We start from the raw sequence: 19,371 nt of genomic DNA on the forward strand, positions 1-19,371 counted from the left end.
AATGCTCTTAGGCTACTCTAAGTATTGATTATCATTTCTGTCTTATGATCTCAACAGAATGACAGCACAAGACATGAAAAAGACTGACATACAAATCTACAAACTACATGAAGAAGATGACACTCACTAGGTAAAGATGCAAAAATCTTACGAAAAAAGCCTCACCTGGCTGATATTTGAGGGTATACCCGGTAATGTGCCCATTATGGTCATGAGGAGGACTCCATTCAAGGGTTAGAGAGTCCAGGTTCGAGTTAGTGACTATCAGCGAAGTAGGAGACCCCGGCACTGCAAAAAGACATATATAATGAAACCTTGCACAAGTTAATTAAAGAGCAGCTAAAGATAGGATGTTTTAAATAAATAGCTGAAGAGACGGTGTGTGTGTGTGTGTGTGTGTGTGTGTGTGTGTGTGTGTGTGTGTGTGTGTGTGTGAGGCGCGGTTCATTGAGGATTTCTGGGTTTTACTTTATGCAGAATGCCCAGTGTTAATACTCAAAGTCTGCCTCCAGTCATTGTGGCTTGCTTATTTATATTTCATTCTGATATTTGACCTTCAGTGTGCAATAAAGCTTGTGCAGCACTTAAAGCGAAAAATTTCTCTTACTTACAAAAATTGCTTTGTGTCATTACAATTAGACTGGATGTGATTAATAGGCGACTGGGAAATTTAAAGCCTCTAGTGCAAAAAAAACTGAGCAACTGCTTGTATATTCACAGATTAAAATAAACAAAAACCTTTCAAACTCAGACCGAAGAGAATCATTCATAACTGAATAACTTAAATAGCCAGACTTCTGATTGTATGATTTAGAGCAGCGGTCCCCAACCCCCGGGCCTCGGACCGGTCCGTGAGTCGTTTGGTACCGGGCCGCGAGAGTTGAGGCTCAGGTGTGAAATGTATAGTTTTCAGGGTTTTTATCGGTCTTTTCACGTGTGTTATGAATACATTTTCTTTTTTTTGGTACCGGTACTAGTTTTATTTTGTTGTATTTATCCGCGACACCTTAAAGGCCGGTCCATGAAAAATATTGTTGGGCATAAACCGGTCCGTGGCGCAAAAAAGGTTGGGGACCGCTGATTAAGAGCATAGATCAGTTACAGGTGGAAAGTCATCATTTTCTATTTGCTAACCAGTTATGTGACACTGTTTTACATAGGCTGTCATTCAAGTGGAGCTAATTTGCTTCCTGTTCCAGTTATGATAATGAAGACTGAAACTATACTCTGGGTCATTTTTAACAAAGTCTACTCTCATATGAAAGAAAAAAAAAAGACACACACAGACACAAAGGGTGTCCCTTCCGATCTCTTACCTCCCTCGGGTGTCTTAAACTGCTGGGTTACACTCCGGGGGCCCTCTCCTTTTCCATTATAGACCCTTACATTGAACAAGTACAGACTGAAGGGGTGGAGGCCAGGCAGCATGCCCTGGGTATGATTCCCACTAAATACAAGAATGTCCTGCTCCATGTGATCAGGATTGTGCTTGTAGTGGTGTTTTCTCCAGTAAGACACCTGAAAGCATGTAGATTTAAATGACGTATATAGTACAACTGGTGGAAATGGTGCACATGTTACATTGTCGGCGGTTCTTATACGGTACCTTATATCCTTTGATATTTCCGCGTATTAAATGAGCGGGCACGGGATCCCAGAACACCTCTACCAGGGTGCTGTTTCGCACCACAGCGTGCACATTTTCTGGAGCTGCTACGGGCACTGTATCGTAGATGGGCAACACAGCATTACAACAGCAAAATACAGAAAAAAGGAACATACTGAGAATATGTTATAGGTTACACACACCAGCTGCATCACCCGCAGGCTCTTGAGCATAATCTTTTTTTTAAAAATAGACAGTCTTACTCACAGTCCTCTCCTGAGTAGCCGTGGGCAATAGCAGGGTCAGGTCCAGCTCCGTGGTCGTTTACAGCCCGAACCTTAATCTCATATGGAACAAACGTGGGCGTTCCAGACACAACAAACTTGGAATTGTTAGACACGGTCACTGTATTCCATTCGCTTTCTACCTTCTTCTGCCTCCACATCACTCTGTAGTGAAGCCCGGGACCATTAGACTGGAGGTTTGTCAGTGGCTGCAGAGGAGAAAGCTGTAATGTAACTTATTCTCCATTGGAAAGCTTCTGTAGACAACATGTAACAGTATAGGAAGCTGAAAATATAGTTTTGCTGAATGACAATAAAGTGAAAAAACCCCATAAAGAAAGCTCATAAGACCACACAATTACAAAGTCAAGCTCTGCAGTATGAGAAGACTTTAATAAATGCGTGAGGATTAAAAGGATCAGCCTTATGCTGCTTATTACCTTCCAGGAGATTACAAGATTGTTATGTTCAGTTCCAAATCCCTGCACACCTGTTGGGTTTTCATCTGGAGCTGAAAAATATATCATTAAGGACACAATTAACACTTATTGGATGGAAAATCTTTCTTAGATAGTACTTATAATCTGGTCTGATTTACTTTTACAGACTTTAGTGTATGTATGCATACTGAATCTTATGGTACTTCATTGTCTTTACTTTGATACACAACAGCTTTGATATGGCATCTGTTAGCCTAATGCATTATTTAATGCATTAGGCTAAGAAATGGATATATGGAGAATTACTTTATACAGGAAACTGCACCAAGAAGAGCAGAAATCACACAGTCAGTCAGCTGATTCTGTACCTGCAGGTTCTGTCTTGTACATCCTGGAGGGGCGGCTGGGATTACTGAAGCCCACCGCGTTGAGAGCCAGAACTCTAAAGGTGTAGTGAACATGGGGCGACAGTTTAAGGTGAGCTGTTGTCTTGGTTCCAGGGACCTCGGTAAGATTATGCCAGTGACCCCGATGGTGCAGTGAGTCTTCGTATTGGATCAGAAATTCTGTATTTAAAAAAAGACATCACACCTTAAATAGTGTCTGACAGTATATTTCCATAAATGGAATTAAAGCCCTCAGTTTTTTTTAGGATACTTTAATTCAAAAAGCCTAGCTTAACAAAAAAAAATCCACTTTCAGCAGCACTTTGAGGATTCAAGAAAATAGCGGATTTAGCCCGGTTTTTCAAAAAATGATGAGGGTTTTCATCACCCTGAGGAAACTAACTGACAGTAGAGAAGTACATTTTCCAGAAAAGTTTGGAAAAGTCTTTAAGTGCATTTCTTTTCTTTTTCTTTTTTTGCCAAAAGGCAGATTTTAGACTTTGTTATTGGTTACTACTGGGTGTAGCCAATTTTAAAGATTTTGTTTGCACAAAAACATTTAGAGCAATATAGGCCAACAATCTAATAATAAGGTGTACGTTCACATAAAACCCACACAGAGAGCGAGCCAAACAACACACAAACACACACACACACACACACACACACACACACACACACACACACACACATAAACATACTCTGAACAGGGCTGTTATGTTCATCCCCAGGGGTCCAAGTGAGCTGAACACTCCTCTTTTTCTGGTCTGTCAGTTCCAGGTCTGTCGGGGGGTCGGGTCGCTCTGGGAGAAATACAGCACAAGCAGCAGCATCAACCCGTGTGCTTGGGATTATATTCATAGTGGCTTCATTCTACAGAAGATGAAGGGTTCATGCTATGAACAAGATGGAGCAAAAACAAAAAATGAAGGACGTGTCGGCCATGTTTCTGTGATACTGAAACCATAATAGATGCTAATTTGTTGATTTAACCAAGCACACCTTTGAGTTCCTCCTTTATTTCTGTACATCTTCTACTAGACTGTGTTATCTGGGCTGTGATAAACATGCAGACATTGCATCATGCATATGAAAATCCCACTACATAATCATTCCGCATGAAATCCAGTCTCAGGCTCACACAGAGGTTAAATTGATGCTCATGTTTTGGAATTAGGTGATAAAGTGAAATGCACGCCTTGAATAAATAAGTGATGAGAGCAACGTGTATTTGGAAATATCCCAAGTGGTGCAACCGGGAGATGTCTGCTTTACAAATGATGTTTTCATTCGACTGTGAATAGACATTTTTTTGGCTTGAGTAAATGTTGCCACCAGTGGTTTAAAGCATTCAAACATTATGCATATTTGGCAAAACATTAAAAAAAAATATCTAAGCAATTTTATAAAAAATAAACTCTCAGAGGCAATAAGAAATAAATGCTGGAACATCAAAAATGAATTTAAAAAAGCCCACACACATACACAATAATGCTTTGTGATTTTCAGGTCAACGCATGCCGCATTTCACAAACACAAGCGCACATCTGCAGAGCACATCTGGGTGCTCGTGTGTGCTGCAGGTTTACCGTAGACAACAGCTGGTGTTGTGGCCTCTGTCAGGTAGGAGGGCAGGAGTGAAATAGGGAGTTTTAAAGGTCAGTCATTCAGAAGGAAACAAAGAAAATAATCTGGCTTTTTTAGAATGAAGCACACGGATATTTGTGCCACTGAGTAAATCTGCTCTCGGCATTTAACCTTGAAGCGATGAAAGCTAATACGGTGGGTAAGTTATTGGACAGGTTACCTTTTCTAAGAGGAGCTGAGACAGAGAGACGTTATGAGTCTGTTTTATGCCTGAGCAGTTTTGAAACTGTGCACACCATTACATACCCACAACGGTGAGCTTAGCGGTGGCTGAATCGTGGTCCAGAGTGGTGTTCATGATGCAGGTGTACACTCCTGCGTCGTCCTCTGTAACATCAGTGATGGTGAGGCTGTCCGAGTCCACGATCAGTCTGCAAAAACATTCAGCAGGTCACTATGAACTGAATGAATGTGTTTTTTCTTCTTTTACAACATTCAGTACACAAAGGATCCTGCATATATCCATAACAGTACACAAATACCAGACAAAGACCTGATTTTTTGTTTTTAACAGCAGGCTTCAAGAAAGAAGACATCTCCGGATATAAAAAGCTCTGACCTCTCATCGTCAGGCAGCTCTCCGTCATCTTTGAGCCAGGTCATCGTGGGAATGAGCGAAGGGTCGTGTTTTACCGTGCACTCAAACACCACAGATCGGCCCCTCTGGACTTCTTTGTATTCTGGCTGCTTCAGGATTCGGGTTGGCTCTGTTGGGGGAAGAATAAAGTGGTGCAGGAGCTGTGAAACTGCCACGTGTTTGCTCCAAGCTGGGTTCTTATTTAGTAGCTGACAGATTCAAAATGTCAGCTTGTTGAACCTGAAGCTTGCCATGGATTCATTTTGTGCAAGTCACCTCAGTGATTAATTAAGGTGTGCTGACTGGTACATGATGACTGTCCGTGGCTCAAAATAGAACAGATTTACATTAAAGAAACAGAAAAACAGTTAAATATACAAGCAGTTAAAAATAAATAAATAAATAATTTTATACACTTAACCCTTTATTGACCATGAGCCCATCGGCGGGCCCATTTTACAGGTAAATATAAAGGGTTGGTCAATACACTCACTGGCCACTTTTTTAAGTACACCTGTTCGACTGCTTGTTGACGCAAATATCTATTAGCCAATCGCATTACAGCAACGCTTTGCATTTCGACGTGTATGTATGATGAACTGAGCATCAGAATTGGAGAAGAAAGGTGATTAAAGTGACTTTGAACATATGGTTGTTGCTTCTGGATGGGCTACACTGAGTGTTTTAACCTACTGAGACTTTAGCATACAGCCACCTCAGATTCACAGAAATTGGCGCAAAGAAAAAAAAGAAATAAAAATTCCTTCTTGATAACCACTTGTTACAACCAAGGTATGCAGAGGAGTATTGCTGAATTGACAATCAAACTGTGAAACAGACCAGGAAACTGAGGCTACAAATTGCACAGGTTCTCTAAAATTGGATAATAGACGTTTAAAAAAAAAAGTTGCCAGGTCTAATGCTTTTTATCAGCAATTCAGGCTGTTGGTGGTGAAGTAATGTTGTGGGGGACGTGGAATCCCTTAAAAAGCAGTTAAAAACTTTTCTGTTTCAACAAGCCTTCTGTTGATCGAAACTTTTTAAAAAATATTTAACCCTTTGTATTGTTTATATTGTCTATTTTATTACTTAATTACTTTACTTCTTGGCATACTTCGGGCCCCTTAAGACCAACTGAGTATCATTCAAACTATTTACAGTAACTTGTAAATAGTTACAAGTTAACTATTTAACTATGTTGAATTTATACCAAAAAGAATTAAGGTAATTATAAAGGCAAAAAGAGGGTGTAACCCAGCACTAGAAAGGTGTATAATAAAGTGTAAAGTGTCTAATGTGTCCAGTGAGTACATGCTATACAAATGCATATCAAGAGTTTTATTTAGTATAATTTTTAGGCCTGTTATTAAAAACTTGTTAAATTTATTAGCCAAATGAATGAAAATTTCAGAGAGGAGCACTCTTACCTTTGACCTCCAGGTAGACATGATTCTCATAAATCCCAAGACTGTTTGTAGCAACACATGTGTATTTGCCATTGTGTTGTGCTTGAGCTACGCGAATCTCTAACGTCCCGTTGTCATGAAGAATGTAAGGGTCTTCCTGCAGGATGCTGGACCGACTGTCTTTAAACCTAAAGCACAAAGTCAGTTGTTTTCAGTTAGTAAAAGAAACACGACACAATTTTCCTCTGTTAGATTTTCGTTCACTTACCATGTAATTTTTGGCATAGGCGATCCAAAGGAGGAGCAGTCTAACAAGGCCTGGTGGTTCTTGATGATCTGGTAGACTTTATTGGGTGGTGTTAGCACTCTGGGTGGCTCGGCTGCAATGAAGCATTATTGCCATGTTATTGCCTTCCAGGAATCAATATAAATGGAAATGGCATTCAAATGCAAAGGGATAGAGTGTAGTGAACTCACAGAGGACATTGACAAAGGCGTTGGACAGGACGTAACCGTACTCATTAGAGATGTTACACTGGTACACAGCGCTGGATCCAGGCTGTACATCGGTGAAGATGATGATGTCATCCTCCACCTTTCTGCTCAGATCCTTGGGTGAATCTGTTAATGTACAAAAGGGATTATAAGATACTGTATATATCTGGATAATGGAAAGAGCTTTTTGAAACTCATAATCACCCTTATAATGATGTTTGAAAAAGGTGGTATCATAACTCGGAATTTGTATAATAACTCACGGAAATATGAATCAATACCCACCCGAGGGAAGGCATCTACAATTTCGATTTTAATAATGCCTGCTTCTCATGAAAAAGGAGATCATCTATTATGAAAGCTGAGAGAGTTTGAAAAAAAAAAAAAAAAAAAGAGGCTGCACTTACTCTCTATGGAGATGCCATTCATAGCCCAGGTGATGGTGGGTTTGGGTGTGCCGCTGGCCAAGCAGGACAGCCTGCCGCTCTCCCCTGGAGCTAGGACAAGGTTCCTGGGAGGGACATCGATCCAATATGGAGCAGCTGCAAGCAGCACAGGGTACAGAAACAGGCTGGACAATTAATCACTAAACCCACTGCCCTGTTAGCTTCTGTGAATAAATCAATTATAAGGAAGAGGGAGAAAATAAAGCGGTAGAGAGAAGCAGTGACTGAGTTCCCAAGCAGCTCAGAGTCTGATGGGAGCTGAGCATTTCCTCAAGCACACCTTTGACCATGACGTGGATGGTGTGGTGCACCGAGCCAAACTGGTTCTTCGCTGTGCAGCGGTAATCTCCTTCATCTGATGCTGACACGTCCTCGATGTGAAGGGTCTTGTTGTAGTTCAGGAAGGAGGTGCGTTTGGAAGGCAGATCACCACTTATTTTGGTCCAAGAGATGTGAGGGGTGGGCCTAGATTCACAAAGAGAGAGCGCAGACAGACAAACTGATGATGGCAGGTGGACGCTCGTTAAATACATGACTTATGAATGCACTGAGTTCATGAATTAACAGCAGATTCTTTGTCTTACAATCCTTCAGCAATGCACTCCATCTCCAGTTTATCACCTCTCAACACCATCTTGGAACTGGATGAGCCAGATGGGATGAGGAAGGTTGGTCTTCTGTCATCCACGGGTGCCTCTATATTTACACACACACGCACGCAGAATCATATGAGTGATGAACGCGATTGTAAAGGCAAAGAAATGAGCACCTCGTCTGCAAGATTGAGAGCAAATCAGCTCCTTTAGTATTACTACCCTCCCATCACCACACAAATTGGAAAACTGAAACGTGTAATGGTCTGCTATATACGTACATGACGTCACTTTATCACAGACTAATTCTCATAATTTAGACTTTAACTTCTTTTTAATGCATTGTACTGTGTTTGGTATAAAATAAATGAATAAATTAACTTAATAAGCAGCACACAGAGAACTGCTTTTTGCCATTAATCTGGCAATTTACCTGGTGACAAAGTAATCTCCATAACTAGGAATATGAAATCCAGAGTGAGTGTTTTAATTTGATGAGAATCAAGGTTTTTGCATGTTTCAATTTAGCCAACATGTGTAGCCACTAGACAAGGACAAAAAATGTTAAGGAGAAATGAAATGTGAAAAAAATTATATGTAAGAGAGTAAATTACAAGTTTGGAAATCCTTAGGTATTAAGATTGGAGAAAGAAAAGTAGAATTTTAACATGCATATTTTTACTACATGGAGTTAATTCGTTAACTGACAATCCAGAATAAATTTTATATGTGTTTGAATTAATATGTGATGTTTTTTCCCCAAGTATCCCAAGGAGTCCGTCCAGTTTAGGGAAAAGAGCATGCAGCTCTAATTTTGAAAATTCGTGAGAAGAACTACATGTTAAGAAAGGGAGAGCTAATTGGGTAGATCGAGGAAGAGTTACAGGTTGACAGACTTTACTTGGATTTCTAGGTTCGAGGGGTAGAAGTTAGTGGGTAAGACAGAATTCCCAGCTCCATGTTGGGATTAATCACTAGAGGGTGCCAGATCCTACCCCTTAAAAATAATCAGTAACGTTGCAGAAAATCTCAGGGTTGATGGGTTGAAGGGTTAGTGTTAGTGGGTAAGAGCTAGTGTGGAGCTCTAAGTTGGGGGTTAAACACTAGGGGGTGCCATAACTCACCACTAAATAAATCAGTGTCATTGTAAAAAGCTGCCATTGTGTCATTGATTTCATCCACTGCAACACAACAGAAAAAAGACCAAAAAAAGACACACGCCATTTCACAAGTTGAACTCATCAAGGCAAAGAAAAACACAAAAGCTTGGACAACTTAACATGACTGAAGAACAAAAATTCACATGACAGGAAAAAATCTACGATGAAGAATGATCGCCATAAGAATCTACTTTAGTGGAGACAGCCTGCCGTCTTGTAGCTGAGATGAGAGAAGCCTTTGTTGTTGGTGGAGAATGTGTATACAGAACATATTACAGAAGTAATACTGAACGTCTGTTTGGCAGATAACCACGAGAGCTCTGACAATATGCCTTTTCAGTGCGGCAGCGACCGCTGGCGTCTCCAAGGACGGCATCATAGATAGGAAATGCTGTTTTCCTCCTACGCCGTCATGCCTGCACAAACTACCGTAAAATCATCCGCACACACATTACAAACGCTGCCACTTTCTTAAAGGTTATAACAAAGACTTGAGTAGATTTCAGTGCTCGTGTCTCTGCATCGCACGCTGTGTCAGACTTACGGTTAAGGACCCTGACAGTGATGGGCTGTTTCTGCTGGATGGTTTGTGTGTGGGGGAAGCGGGCGTAGCAAATGTAGTCGTTCCGGGTGTCCTCTCGGCGAACATTGGAGAAGTACAGGTCACCGTTCAACGACTGAGACACCCTCTTGCTCTGAGGGAGCTTCTGAAAGTCTGAAATGTACAGCGTCACATTAACATTATACAGGAAAGTGTTTGGGAGAGTACAGGTTATAGATGCAGCTGCATTACGCTTATGGGTCTACATTTCCTATATAATCAGGTATTTATGCATCTAATCACAAATATTCACATTCTGATATGCAGTTCATCAGGCTGAAGATGAGTTTGTTGCCATTCAGTATTTTTCATGTGATAAATTTTAAGGAATGAAAAGAAACCAATAAATGTGACAGCAGAAAAAATATATTACGATTTCCACATTTCCAACAGCCTAGCTTGCAAAATGAAATACAGTATGATTGGTTGTAAGATGGAACAGGAAATTGAAAAAGAAAATCACCGTAATTCTTAATCTTATGCAGCAGAAACATCATGTTACCACAAAGAAACATAAGAGATCAAGTTGCTCACTGTTGTCCATCCAGAATATGATGGGAGGGGGTAGGCCAGCAGGGGGGCGACACGGCAACACCAAAGACACGCCCTCCTGCACCACGATTGGCTTGATTTTTTCCTTTGACCACAGGGGGGATCCTATATCGATTGGAGAATAGCACGATCAAATCATAATTTGGCAAAAAATATGGGTCGCTAACAGACTGGAGCTTGCATGACGATGTGGCAAGATGAGGGGAATGATCAAGAATAAAAATATGGAAGTGGGGGGATTACAAAGGTTCAATCACCTATATCTACCGTTGTGTCCAACAAAATAAAACATGCACCTTTCTACAAACAACTTTTACCTTCCAGGAGAGCTCTTAAGATGGAAATTGCAACTTAATCGTTAGAAAAAGAGAAGAAAGGAGGTGATTTTTTTCATAAGATGCACATGAGACAATGAAAGAAGAGAGAGAAGTGATTTTAAAGAAGTGATACAGCAAGCTGCACTCACTGGACTGTCTAACCACTATATTGTGGGAAACAGCGGTTCCGTGTTTGTTTCGTGCTGTGCACTGGTACACCCCCTCGTAGTGTTCAACCCTCTCTCTGCTGATATCCACCACCAGAGTCCCAGATTGCGGCTTCATGTCCACGTTGGGATCATTCTCGACGTCAAAGTGGGTCCCATTTCTTGTCCAGGAGAAACTAAGGAAAAATAAGACCATTATCATAAGAATGCAGGTAATTTTCAAGTGATCAAATCTGGTAATTCATATAAAAAAGAACACATTAATAAAATCTGTTTTACCTATTTGGCTATCTCATTGCACCTGAATTTTTACTGTAAATGTTTCCAATTGTGTTCTTTAAAGAACTTTTTCAAAAGTTTTTCCTATATTTGCCAAGTTTAAATCTACAAAAATATTCTGGATGGTTACATAATAAACTTGCTTTGGGCTGGGGGAAGAATAATCTGGGGTAAAGTAAAGGGCTGAGAGGTGCATTTTATCTATGAGTTCTTGCGAGCATAAAACCACAAATTTATGTGCATGTATGTTATCTTGATGAAAGCTAACTATATGTTAGATTCATTCAAAGCATTCAAAAACAGGTGTCAAGTGTAGGAGTCAAGCAGAACTTTTCTGGCATTGTTTAGAAAACCTGCTGAAAACATTTTAAACATTGTGACAGGTGGTACCTGAATCCACTCCTGGGGAATTTATATATATTTTTTCCATTTAAAAGAAATTCACTGATTCCTACCTGGGATGCGGTTTTCCCTTCGCCTCACAGTGGATTATAATGTTCTCTCGTGGGTCGACGATGTAATCTTTAGGGGACTGGTAAGTGATGGTTGGCGGCTGCGGCACTAAAGACGACCAGAAAACGGGCGATATTTAATCAGGACCTTTACTGCATAAGTAGGTCTCTTTTTTTTCTTTCCTGCTGCTGCATTGACCACACCAGCAGTGATTACCAATAACATGCAGACTTAGCATGCTGAATAAAACCACACAGCTGTTTGCTGACAAACTGAAAAAAGCTCTCAGAATGTAGAAAGGTAGGCAGAAAGCTCAGGTACATTTCCTTTTATTGCAATGAGCCGATGCCTAATGTATTCCTGTCAGTGCTGCGGAGATAAGTAATGGACTATGACAAAACAAATGATATAAGGACTCATGCTGTTTGCAGTATTGCTTTATGGAAAATACTCTACCATTGCAGAAACACACAGAACAAAAACAGCAAACAAAGAAACACAGAAATCAATGCATGCAACATGCCAAGGCCACTCGAAATCACACTCACTATCCTGTAAAACAAATCCGACTAAATGCAATTCAACAATTCATAACGAGCAGCTAGATTAAATGTAATCTTTAATATCCAAAAACAAGCTGCAAGCAAAAACTCAGATTCTTTGAGACTTACATCCTTCCAGAACTTCAGCAAAGAAGAAAGAAAAAAGAATAGTGACAGTAAAAATAACCAGATATTAGTTATGAAAAATATCCCCCTCAATATCTCTGCCTTGTAACAAGGTTCGCACGTGGCTAGCTCTATATTGAGGAATGGAGGCCTCCAGTAGTCAACCAAAAAAGCAACAGAAGCTTCAGGCTGAAACGTTAAATGTCAGTCCATGTAAGTCACAATTAGTATCTAAAAATTGTTAATATACAAACAGCACTACATTTACATGGATAAAATGCAGTCACAGTAACTGGAAAAAACATAAAGTACATTGATGAAACTACACAGATGCATACAAGAAAGGCTAGACTAGGCTAGAGCTAAAATACTTATTTGACTCTCCAAAAAAATTATTTAATAGCCAATTTTCACATGAACAACAAATATTTTCTACTTTCAAATGGATGTGTTTCATATTTTTGTTTGCCATAAAAATTTTAAAGCAGAATTTTTAGATTCAGAAATTAAAAATAGCTTGTTTTCGTACTTTTCTGAAATTTAAGGCAAAATTAATGAATTGTTAACAATATTTATAACACAAAGAAGAAAAAGCTATACAGTGTTATGCAAGGGTAAAACTTTTATCAGCCAAACTGTACTGGACCTGGAAGTCATTATCGGTAAATTTGTCAATCCAAAATCAAAATAAATTTGGCTTTTATGTGCTTGAATATCAAAATGTTTGATCAAGTAATAGGCCGGGTGACTTATCTTGTAACTAAATGCAAAGTAACCCTGACACTGTGCGACGACTTTGTTTACAGCTGTGTGTGATTTGTTGTCTTACGGTCTAGTGGGACCTCCAGCGCAGTGGCAAGGTGCACCAGGAACAGCAGAAGCACTCCTACATCCATCCTCCTCCACTCCATGATCACGTGAGACTCAAAGGTCTGCCCCCAAATTCAGTGACGCACCGCCTCTGAGGACACGTGCACTTTCACAACTGCAGGTGGAGACAAGAGAAGAACAAACGAAGGAAAGAAGCTTTTAGAGACATAAGCAAGGACAGAGAGCGCAGGGCTGAATAGCACATCCAGTTACTGCTGTCATCAGTCATATAATGAGTTTTGTTCTATTAGGTGGTTTTGAGTCAAAGAAAGAGAGAATGAGTGAGAGACACATCATAGCTCTAGCCACAGATTGATGTTAGTTACCATCCACTGCAATTTGCTGGAAGCTATCTTTTTGATCTAGTGCATTCCGATAGGGACCGACGGGGCCCACATGGGTTCATTTTGCAGGGCTAATCACAGGCGCGGCCATGATGCCATTAGGTTTCTCTGCCGTATTGATCACATCAGCTGGCAGATGATATGCCAAGGGACAAGACAAGGGGACACTCACTTTACTTTCCATTTCACTCGGAGCTTTATCAATGTGATTGACTGACCGGCTGAGCCAGCAGCAAAGTGATCTGAAATGAGGTCAGATTTCAGAGAGCGAACCATCATTCTTTCATTAGACTGCTGTAGTGGGAATGTCATACGTGACGAGACAGAAATAAATATGTGTGACATCTCTGTTTGTCGAGGACAGTTGGTTCAACAAGATTTCAGGTTAAGCTGAGGTGACGTATGTTTTCCTTGCTTGGGCAAACTGGGGTACTGATTCATTGTTAAGTGGGGATTTTTTTTTGTTAAGTAGTTTTATCAAATTGTGTCTCCATCACAACCAATGACTGCAGTCATTGCTCTACAGTCATTGATCACAACACAAGCGTTAAATGAACTGAGTAAAAAGCAAAGCAAAATGTAGTCACGTCACAAAACCACAGAACAAAAATGTTCACTTGTTGCCACACAGCTCGCAGCTACCACATTACACCTTAATCCAGGCAAAAGATCATAGAATATAATATTGAAGTTATAAAAGATCAGAATGTGGCTCAAACTTCAGAGAAATCTAAAAAAGCACAAGGTTAAATTGACTGCTCATTTGAATTCATATTAATCTGCATAATTCAGTGCTGCCGAGTCAAAAGAATGAAGAAAATGAACTTAGGAGGAGTCGTTTTAATAACTGTAGTCTGACCTGTTTTTATCTCGCTTCTTCATCCACTGGCACCATATTAAAAATGTCACAGCTTAATTTAGAGCTCAGGCAGATTAATTTGCTACATTATCGCATAAGCACACTAACAAATTCAGAATGAAAAAAATCACGTGGCGCACTCTAAAGCTGGAGTTACACATGCGTACTGCATGCCTGCTTAGGGCGTGGGGCAGGTCAGGGCTGCAGATGAGGTTGTAAAAGCGATGTCTGGTACCAGAGGCTAGACAGCCATGCGGTAAGACCTGGTCTTCCTAGGGGAACTGAGGTATTTGTTAGTGCTGCCCTAAAGTCATGATTCAGAACCATCCTCAGAGCCGGTGTCTAGTAGCATGGGAAGAGACCAAGGCTAATGTCTACTGCCCCCAGCTTCAACTATACCTCTCCTGGGAAGGCCTGTATTATTCACCCAGGGCAGCCAATCACACTGCTGTGGACACCTCAGGCAGCTCTGGCTTGGGATTTGACATGAAAAGATCCAGAGGGTCATTTCATCAAGATAATTTGCAGGCTGCAGGCATCGGTGCTGAAACTGTACATTTCCTTTCCTTCAGTATATTTTCAGCTTCTGCTGGAAATTTACAATCACATATTGTTTATGCAAAATCCATTCACGATTATGAGTAAGGTGTTGCAGCGCAGTGATTTTCTAGCACCAATTCATTTTGCTTGGTATTAGGCATTAAGGCATTAATGTCACCGTCACTACTTTTGGGGTTTTTTTTCTAAATCATAAATTACAGCCCGAACTGAGAGTGAAAAAAAGGGTGAAGTAAAAATGGCCAGCGTGTGACAGCAACAGAATAAATGTGTTAATTATACATTTTATGGTGAATCCCCAATAAGCTTTGAGATTCTTATCTGGAATGGAGCCAGGGATTCATCCTAGATTCATTTCCCAATTTAATGAGGTGTAGCAGCTCAGCTCCAGCCAGCCAGTGTGTTTCCTTTGTTCACACCGTACACGTGTGGGCCTGTGTTTACTTGTATGTGTGTATGTGTGTACAGTATATGTCTGTTTGCTACAGTCACCCCTGTAAGTTTCAGTGATATGAGGCCAAACCTCATATCCGTCTAACAGTTGAGTGACGGTGGAAACTCAGTCGACTCATGTCGTTCAGTATATTTTGAGCGTAATCCAAGCTGGGCCTGAATCTTGAAAAAAAAAGAAAAAGAAACTAGAGTTCAAAACCAATTTTTTATTTCAATATACAATTATTCAAGGTGAACCTTAATCGCAAAATATATTTCTCTATTGCCGGACCATCCTATGCATCCTGTGCTGACAGAAGATGGAAGCCCAAAGTCAACATATCTCTCTTGCTGGAGCTCAGATAAAACCCCAGTCCCGTTTGGAGTGCTGTGCCAAAAGCCGTCAGATGGCTGATAATATCGAACAGGAAATTGTCTCTTAGACAAAAACACAACAGATTGGTAAGGGCACTTCCAGAAATGATTTTCACTCTTTTTCATATAGATAAAGCTGAGAAAGAAAACTAAGCTGGTGTCTCACTTTGAAACGTGATAACTGTTCGTGGCACTACCTCGTGATGACATCGTTTTTACAGCCGATACCAATATTTGGTGATTTCAGAACCAAATATATTGGCCAACAAGAAAATATATTTCTGGTGAGTTTTTCAAAGTGGCACTTTGAGTACTACTGGGAAAGTGCCAATTTATTCCATTCTATTCAAAAGAAAGCCGACATTTCTACAGCCGATATCTCAAAAATTTGGCAACTTACATGAAAACGATTTCGATTGAAAAATAACACCAAGTTAGATTTGGGAGTGAACCATGTCTTTAAACTTGTAGATTTGACAAGTACAGTGCTTATTCACAACTGCTGCCAGCTGCATCTAAAAAACAAGAGACAAGTGGGAGAGCTCATCCGAGGTCAATGCCATATTTTCCATTGTTCCCTTGCCTGTGCTTCACCTTATCAATCAAGTTTCACAGAATTCAGAAAGGTCGTTTTTTTGATGCAAACAGGCCTGCAGACAAGCAGGCGGCACTGAAAACATATTTCAGTCTCAGCTCTCTCCTTGCAGACAGAGTCCATCATCTGAACACCGTGACAGCTGCCACAGTAAACCAAAAACAAGGCTGTAGGGTGTAAAACAAAAACACTGAAAGATATGTATCAGTGAGCTAAGAGGACGTGGTAACTCGAATAATAATCCTGCAGACATTTGGTACATTTGTTGCTTGTGGCATCTTAAACTACTTGTGATGAAGTAATATTAATATTTTGAATTTTTACAAAATACTTTGACGTTATTGTTTTATGGGTTTTCTGTACATTTCTTGCATCTCTTGAAACATTTACATTCAATGACAAGTGAACATCAAATATGGAAAAGCAAGTTTTTTTGGAACTGTTTTACTCAGCCAGACATTTTCAGCTTAATATGAGGTTAAAGTTGTTGAAAATCGTGCCTGAAATGGTTACAAAGAAAAGCCAACACAAACAAACATGTGGTTTACAAATGGCCAGCTTTGTTATCTGATTGTAGAAAAAAAATGAATGAGCAAAGCTAGCGTTTAAATACCGAACAAGCTAAGTTCAGTAAAAATTAATGTCAGCAAAGTGAAAGGCTGCAATGTTAATTACTGTCTCCGACTACATAAGACCACCTTCGCTCACGTCTTGCTTTTCATTTTGTCAACACTCTGCTCTGTAAAAGCTGCATTGAGCTGTCTGCCTCTCATTCATCCAGCCTCTTCAATTACTCCATTGTCATTTTCCCATACCCAGCTACTTCACCATCCCAAAACTAATTGGTTTTGTGCACATGTCAGGGACATAGCACACGCAACAGCACATACACACCCAGGATAAAGCACATTCACAGAGGCTGTCAACAGAATGTGAGGGTCAGGACGTGTCTGAGCACACAGATAGAGGTGACAGGGGCACGAGGACTGACAATGGAAGTAGACTGCAGTGTAAATGAATTGCAGTCAGTATAGAAAAAATCCCAGTTGAATTCCCCTCACAGCAACGGATAACGCTATATGCCTCATATGCTCATCACTTGCACAGATCTTGTCATTGTATGTGCCAAACATTAGTGATGCAACACTGCAACCCTGACAGAATCACAGCTATTGCATCAGAACTCTACACTTTTAACATCTATGATGAAAAACAAGCCTTTCTCCTGCACCAAGCACCCTAATTAACTTCCATAATCAGTGCTATTGATGGCTCATGCAATCAGGGGTTTGTGAGCCTCGGTATGGCCTTAATGGAGCAGCAGGGATCCCCCACAGATGCCTGAATGGATGGGGGTGGAGGGGTATTATGATGAGAATGACTCCACGCTCAGGAAGGAGGTGATGAGGAAACTGATTCGGTTGGAAGCGTTTATTTTTCTGAGATTGCCGGGTGCTCTCGGTGCCTGCTATTCATGCCTTGGGCTGCATGTATTTCTCTGTGCTATTAGATATCAGGAGTATGTGTGTGTGTGTGTGTGTATGTGTGTGTGTGTGTGTGTGTGTGTGTGTGTGTGTGTGTGTGTGTGTGTGTGTGTGTGTATCTTCCATGGATCTCAAAGTTGAGGTCAAAGAAGTTAAACAAATAGTAAGGTTATTACAGTTTAGCTAAAAACATCACTGTAGATTATAATATAATATAATATAATATAATATAATATAATATAATATAATAATACAGTTTAATCATTTGTCTTTTTAAGCTGTGGATTCACAGCTAATGTGCTAAACAGGGGTAAGCGGTGATACAATTTACAGCAATGATACATGAGGTTGAATGTTCAGTGGCTTTGACTAATACCTCTCACGGGCCTCTTATTAGCAGCCACAGGACCACAACACACATTCCATGGGCCGGCTTCAGTGTATGTTTCCCATAATCTTCTCATTAGCTTTTGTAAATGAGGCAGCGTATGCAAATAATTGGTGTGGTTAACATATGAATTGGGGTCCTGTTGTTCAACGAGACCCCATAGCCCAAAGAACACACCAGAGCCCTTGATCTGAACTGTACAATGCAAGACAATAAAAGATCTTCAATCATCTGATTCACTATAAAGATGCTATTTAAATTCAGCTTTCTGACCAGAGCTGTAGTGGTTTTGATGCGTAGGCCTCCCAAACACATGAGTAAATAGGCTTCAGTATTTTCATTAGTAATATTAACCACTTTATACGATGTGAACTCCACTGACTTTGCACCAGGCAAAAAATCACTCAAAGAAAAAAAACATGTGCACGGGGTGTGTAATTATGGGATGTGTAGGCTCTTGGATTTTCCAGATAGTTTGACCTTTATGTTTTGTCGACTACGTCATGAGTTCTTGCTTTTTGAAAAACTGTTTTAGGCAAGTCGTCACACTTCATGGAAAAGCTCCATTACATCTTTGGGGGTAGGCCTTTAAAGTTACAAGGCTTTGTTTTTGAAACTCCCCTGGCTATCGACATAAAACAAGTCTTAATTCTAATTGGCATCTGCTGCTAATGCAACATGTCCGGCAATTTGTCTAGTTTACCTTCTTTCAGAGCGCCACACATTGACATTCACAAAGCTTGCTCGCCATACATGCCAAAAACACTTCAGGATTCGCTCGCTGTTCCCTCTGCCTAAATGCTAATCAGAAACGGCGCCGGCACTTCTGAGGAAGACGGCCTCTTTAACATGCAGATGGAAGCAGCACCACTAGATGGGATGGTGCTCTTAACGCCTTGGAGGTCTAAGTTATCAGAGATGATAACGCTAACCTTACCCATGCCCTACATTTTAGGAAAAGGCAAAACTCTCTTTTCTTTCCTTTTTTTTTTGGGCAGGTGGAAATGAAAACAGATTTTGATTTGCGTTACAATCATTATTTTTCTTTGATCCCTCATTGCCAAGACTTGGGAGAAAAACAAAATTGCATATTCTGATTGCCTGGGGCTAGACTTAGAATTAGGGATATCACTGATAACGAATACATTATCGATAAGGAATCCAAGTGCAATAAAAATACATATTTCTTTTATTTAATACATTTAGTTGCTACGTCATGTCCTCACATTATGGCTGTGTTTCCTCAATTAGGTCTCTCGTTCTTGGGGTTTGTGTATAAATCCCTCTCCTTAGGAAAAGTATTAGCGGGGAATCGTTTCACTGCTTCACAATCTAGCAAAAACTAATTATTCTTTAAAAAAAAAAACAGTAAGGTTGGACTTAAAAGTC

The 19,371-nt window shown here is 40.3% G+C and overlaps 1 protein-coding gene across 11 annotated transcripts in view; it reads right to left on the reverse strand.

Moving 5' to 3' along the window:
* The window catches only part of LOC309710077 (neuronal cell adhesion molecule-like), an 80,507-nt gene that overhangs the window by 14,759 nt on the left and 46,377 nt on the right, over positions 1 to 19,371 (reverse strand). For 9 of the 11 annotated variants that reach the window (XM_082539263.1, XM_082539261.1, XM_082539264.1 and 6 more), the window contains 22 exons: positions 12,907 to 13,062; positions 11,412 to 11,517; positions 10,660 to 10,853; positions 10,176 to 10,298; positions 9,585 to 9,755; positions 9,005 to 9,061; positions 7,872 to 7,983; positions 7,568 to 7,752; positions 7,249 to 7,383; positions 6,824 to 6,967; positions 6,615 to 6,726; positions 6,368 to 6,534; positions 4,923 to 5,070; positions 4,610 to 4,734; positions 4,306 to 4,332; positions 3,418 to 3,519; positions 2,699 to 2,896; positions 2,331 to 2,401; positions 1,874 to 2,099; positions 1,607 to 1,722; positions 1,317 to 1,518; positions 166 to 288 (listed from right to left, as the gene is read on the reverse strand). In XM_082539263.1, coding sequence (XP_082395389.1) covers positions 166 to 288; positions 1,317 to 1,518; positions 1,607 to 1,722; positions 1,874 to 2,099; positions 2,331 to 2,401; positions 2,699 to 2,896; positions 3,418 to 3,519; positions 4,306 to 4,332; positions 4,610 to 4,734; positions 4,923 to 5,070; positions 6,368 to 6,534; positions 6,615 to 6,726; positions 6,824 to 6,967; positions 7,249 to 7,383; positions 7,568 to 7,752; positions 7,872 to 7,983; positions 9,005 to 9,061; positions 9,585 to 9,755; positions 10,176 to 10,298; positions 10,660 to 10,853; positions 11,412 to 11,517; positions 12,907 to 12,988 — 2,926 coding nt within the window. In that variant the 5' untranslated portion in view covers positions 12,989 to 13,062. The remainder of the gene's footprint in view (positions 1 to 165; positions 289 to 1,316; positions 1,519 to 1,606; positions 1,723 to 1,873; positions 2,100 to 2,330; positions 2,402 to 2,698; positions 2,897 to 3,417; positions 3,520 to 4,305; positions 4,333 to 4,609; positions 4,735 to 4,922; positions 5,071 to 6,367; positions 6,535 to 6,614; positions 6,727 to 6,823; positions 6,968 to 7,248; positions 7,384 to 7,567; positions 7,753 to 7,871; positions 7,984 to 9,004; positions 9,062 to 9,584; positions 9,756 to 10,175; positions 10,299 to 10,659; positions 10,854 to 11,411; positions 11,518 to 12,906; positions 13,063 to 19,371) is intronic. The other 2 variants (XM_082539267.1, XM_082539266.1) reach the window with 2 other exon arrangements.

Source organism: Aulonocara stuartgranti (assembly GCF_965226115.1).
Source record: "Aulonocara stuartgranti genome assembly, chromosome: 7".
NCBI lineage: Eukaryota > Metazoa > Chordata > Actinopteri > Cichliformes > Cichlidae > Aulonocara > Aulonocara stuartgranti.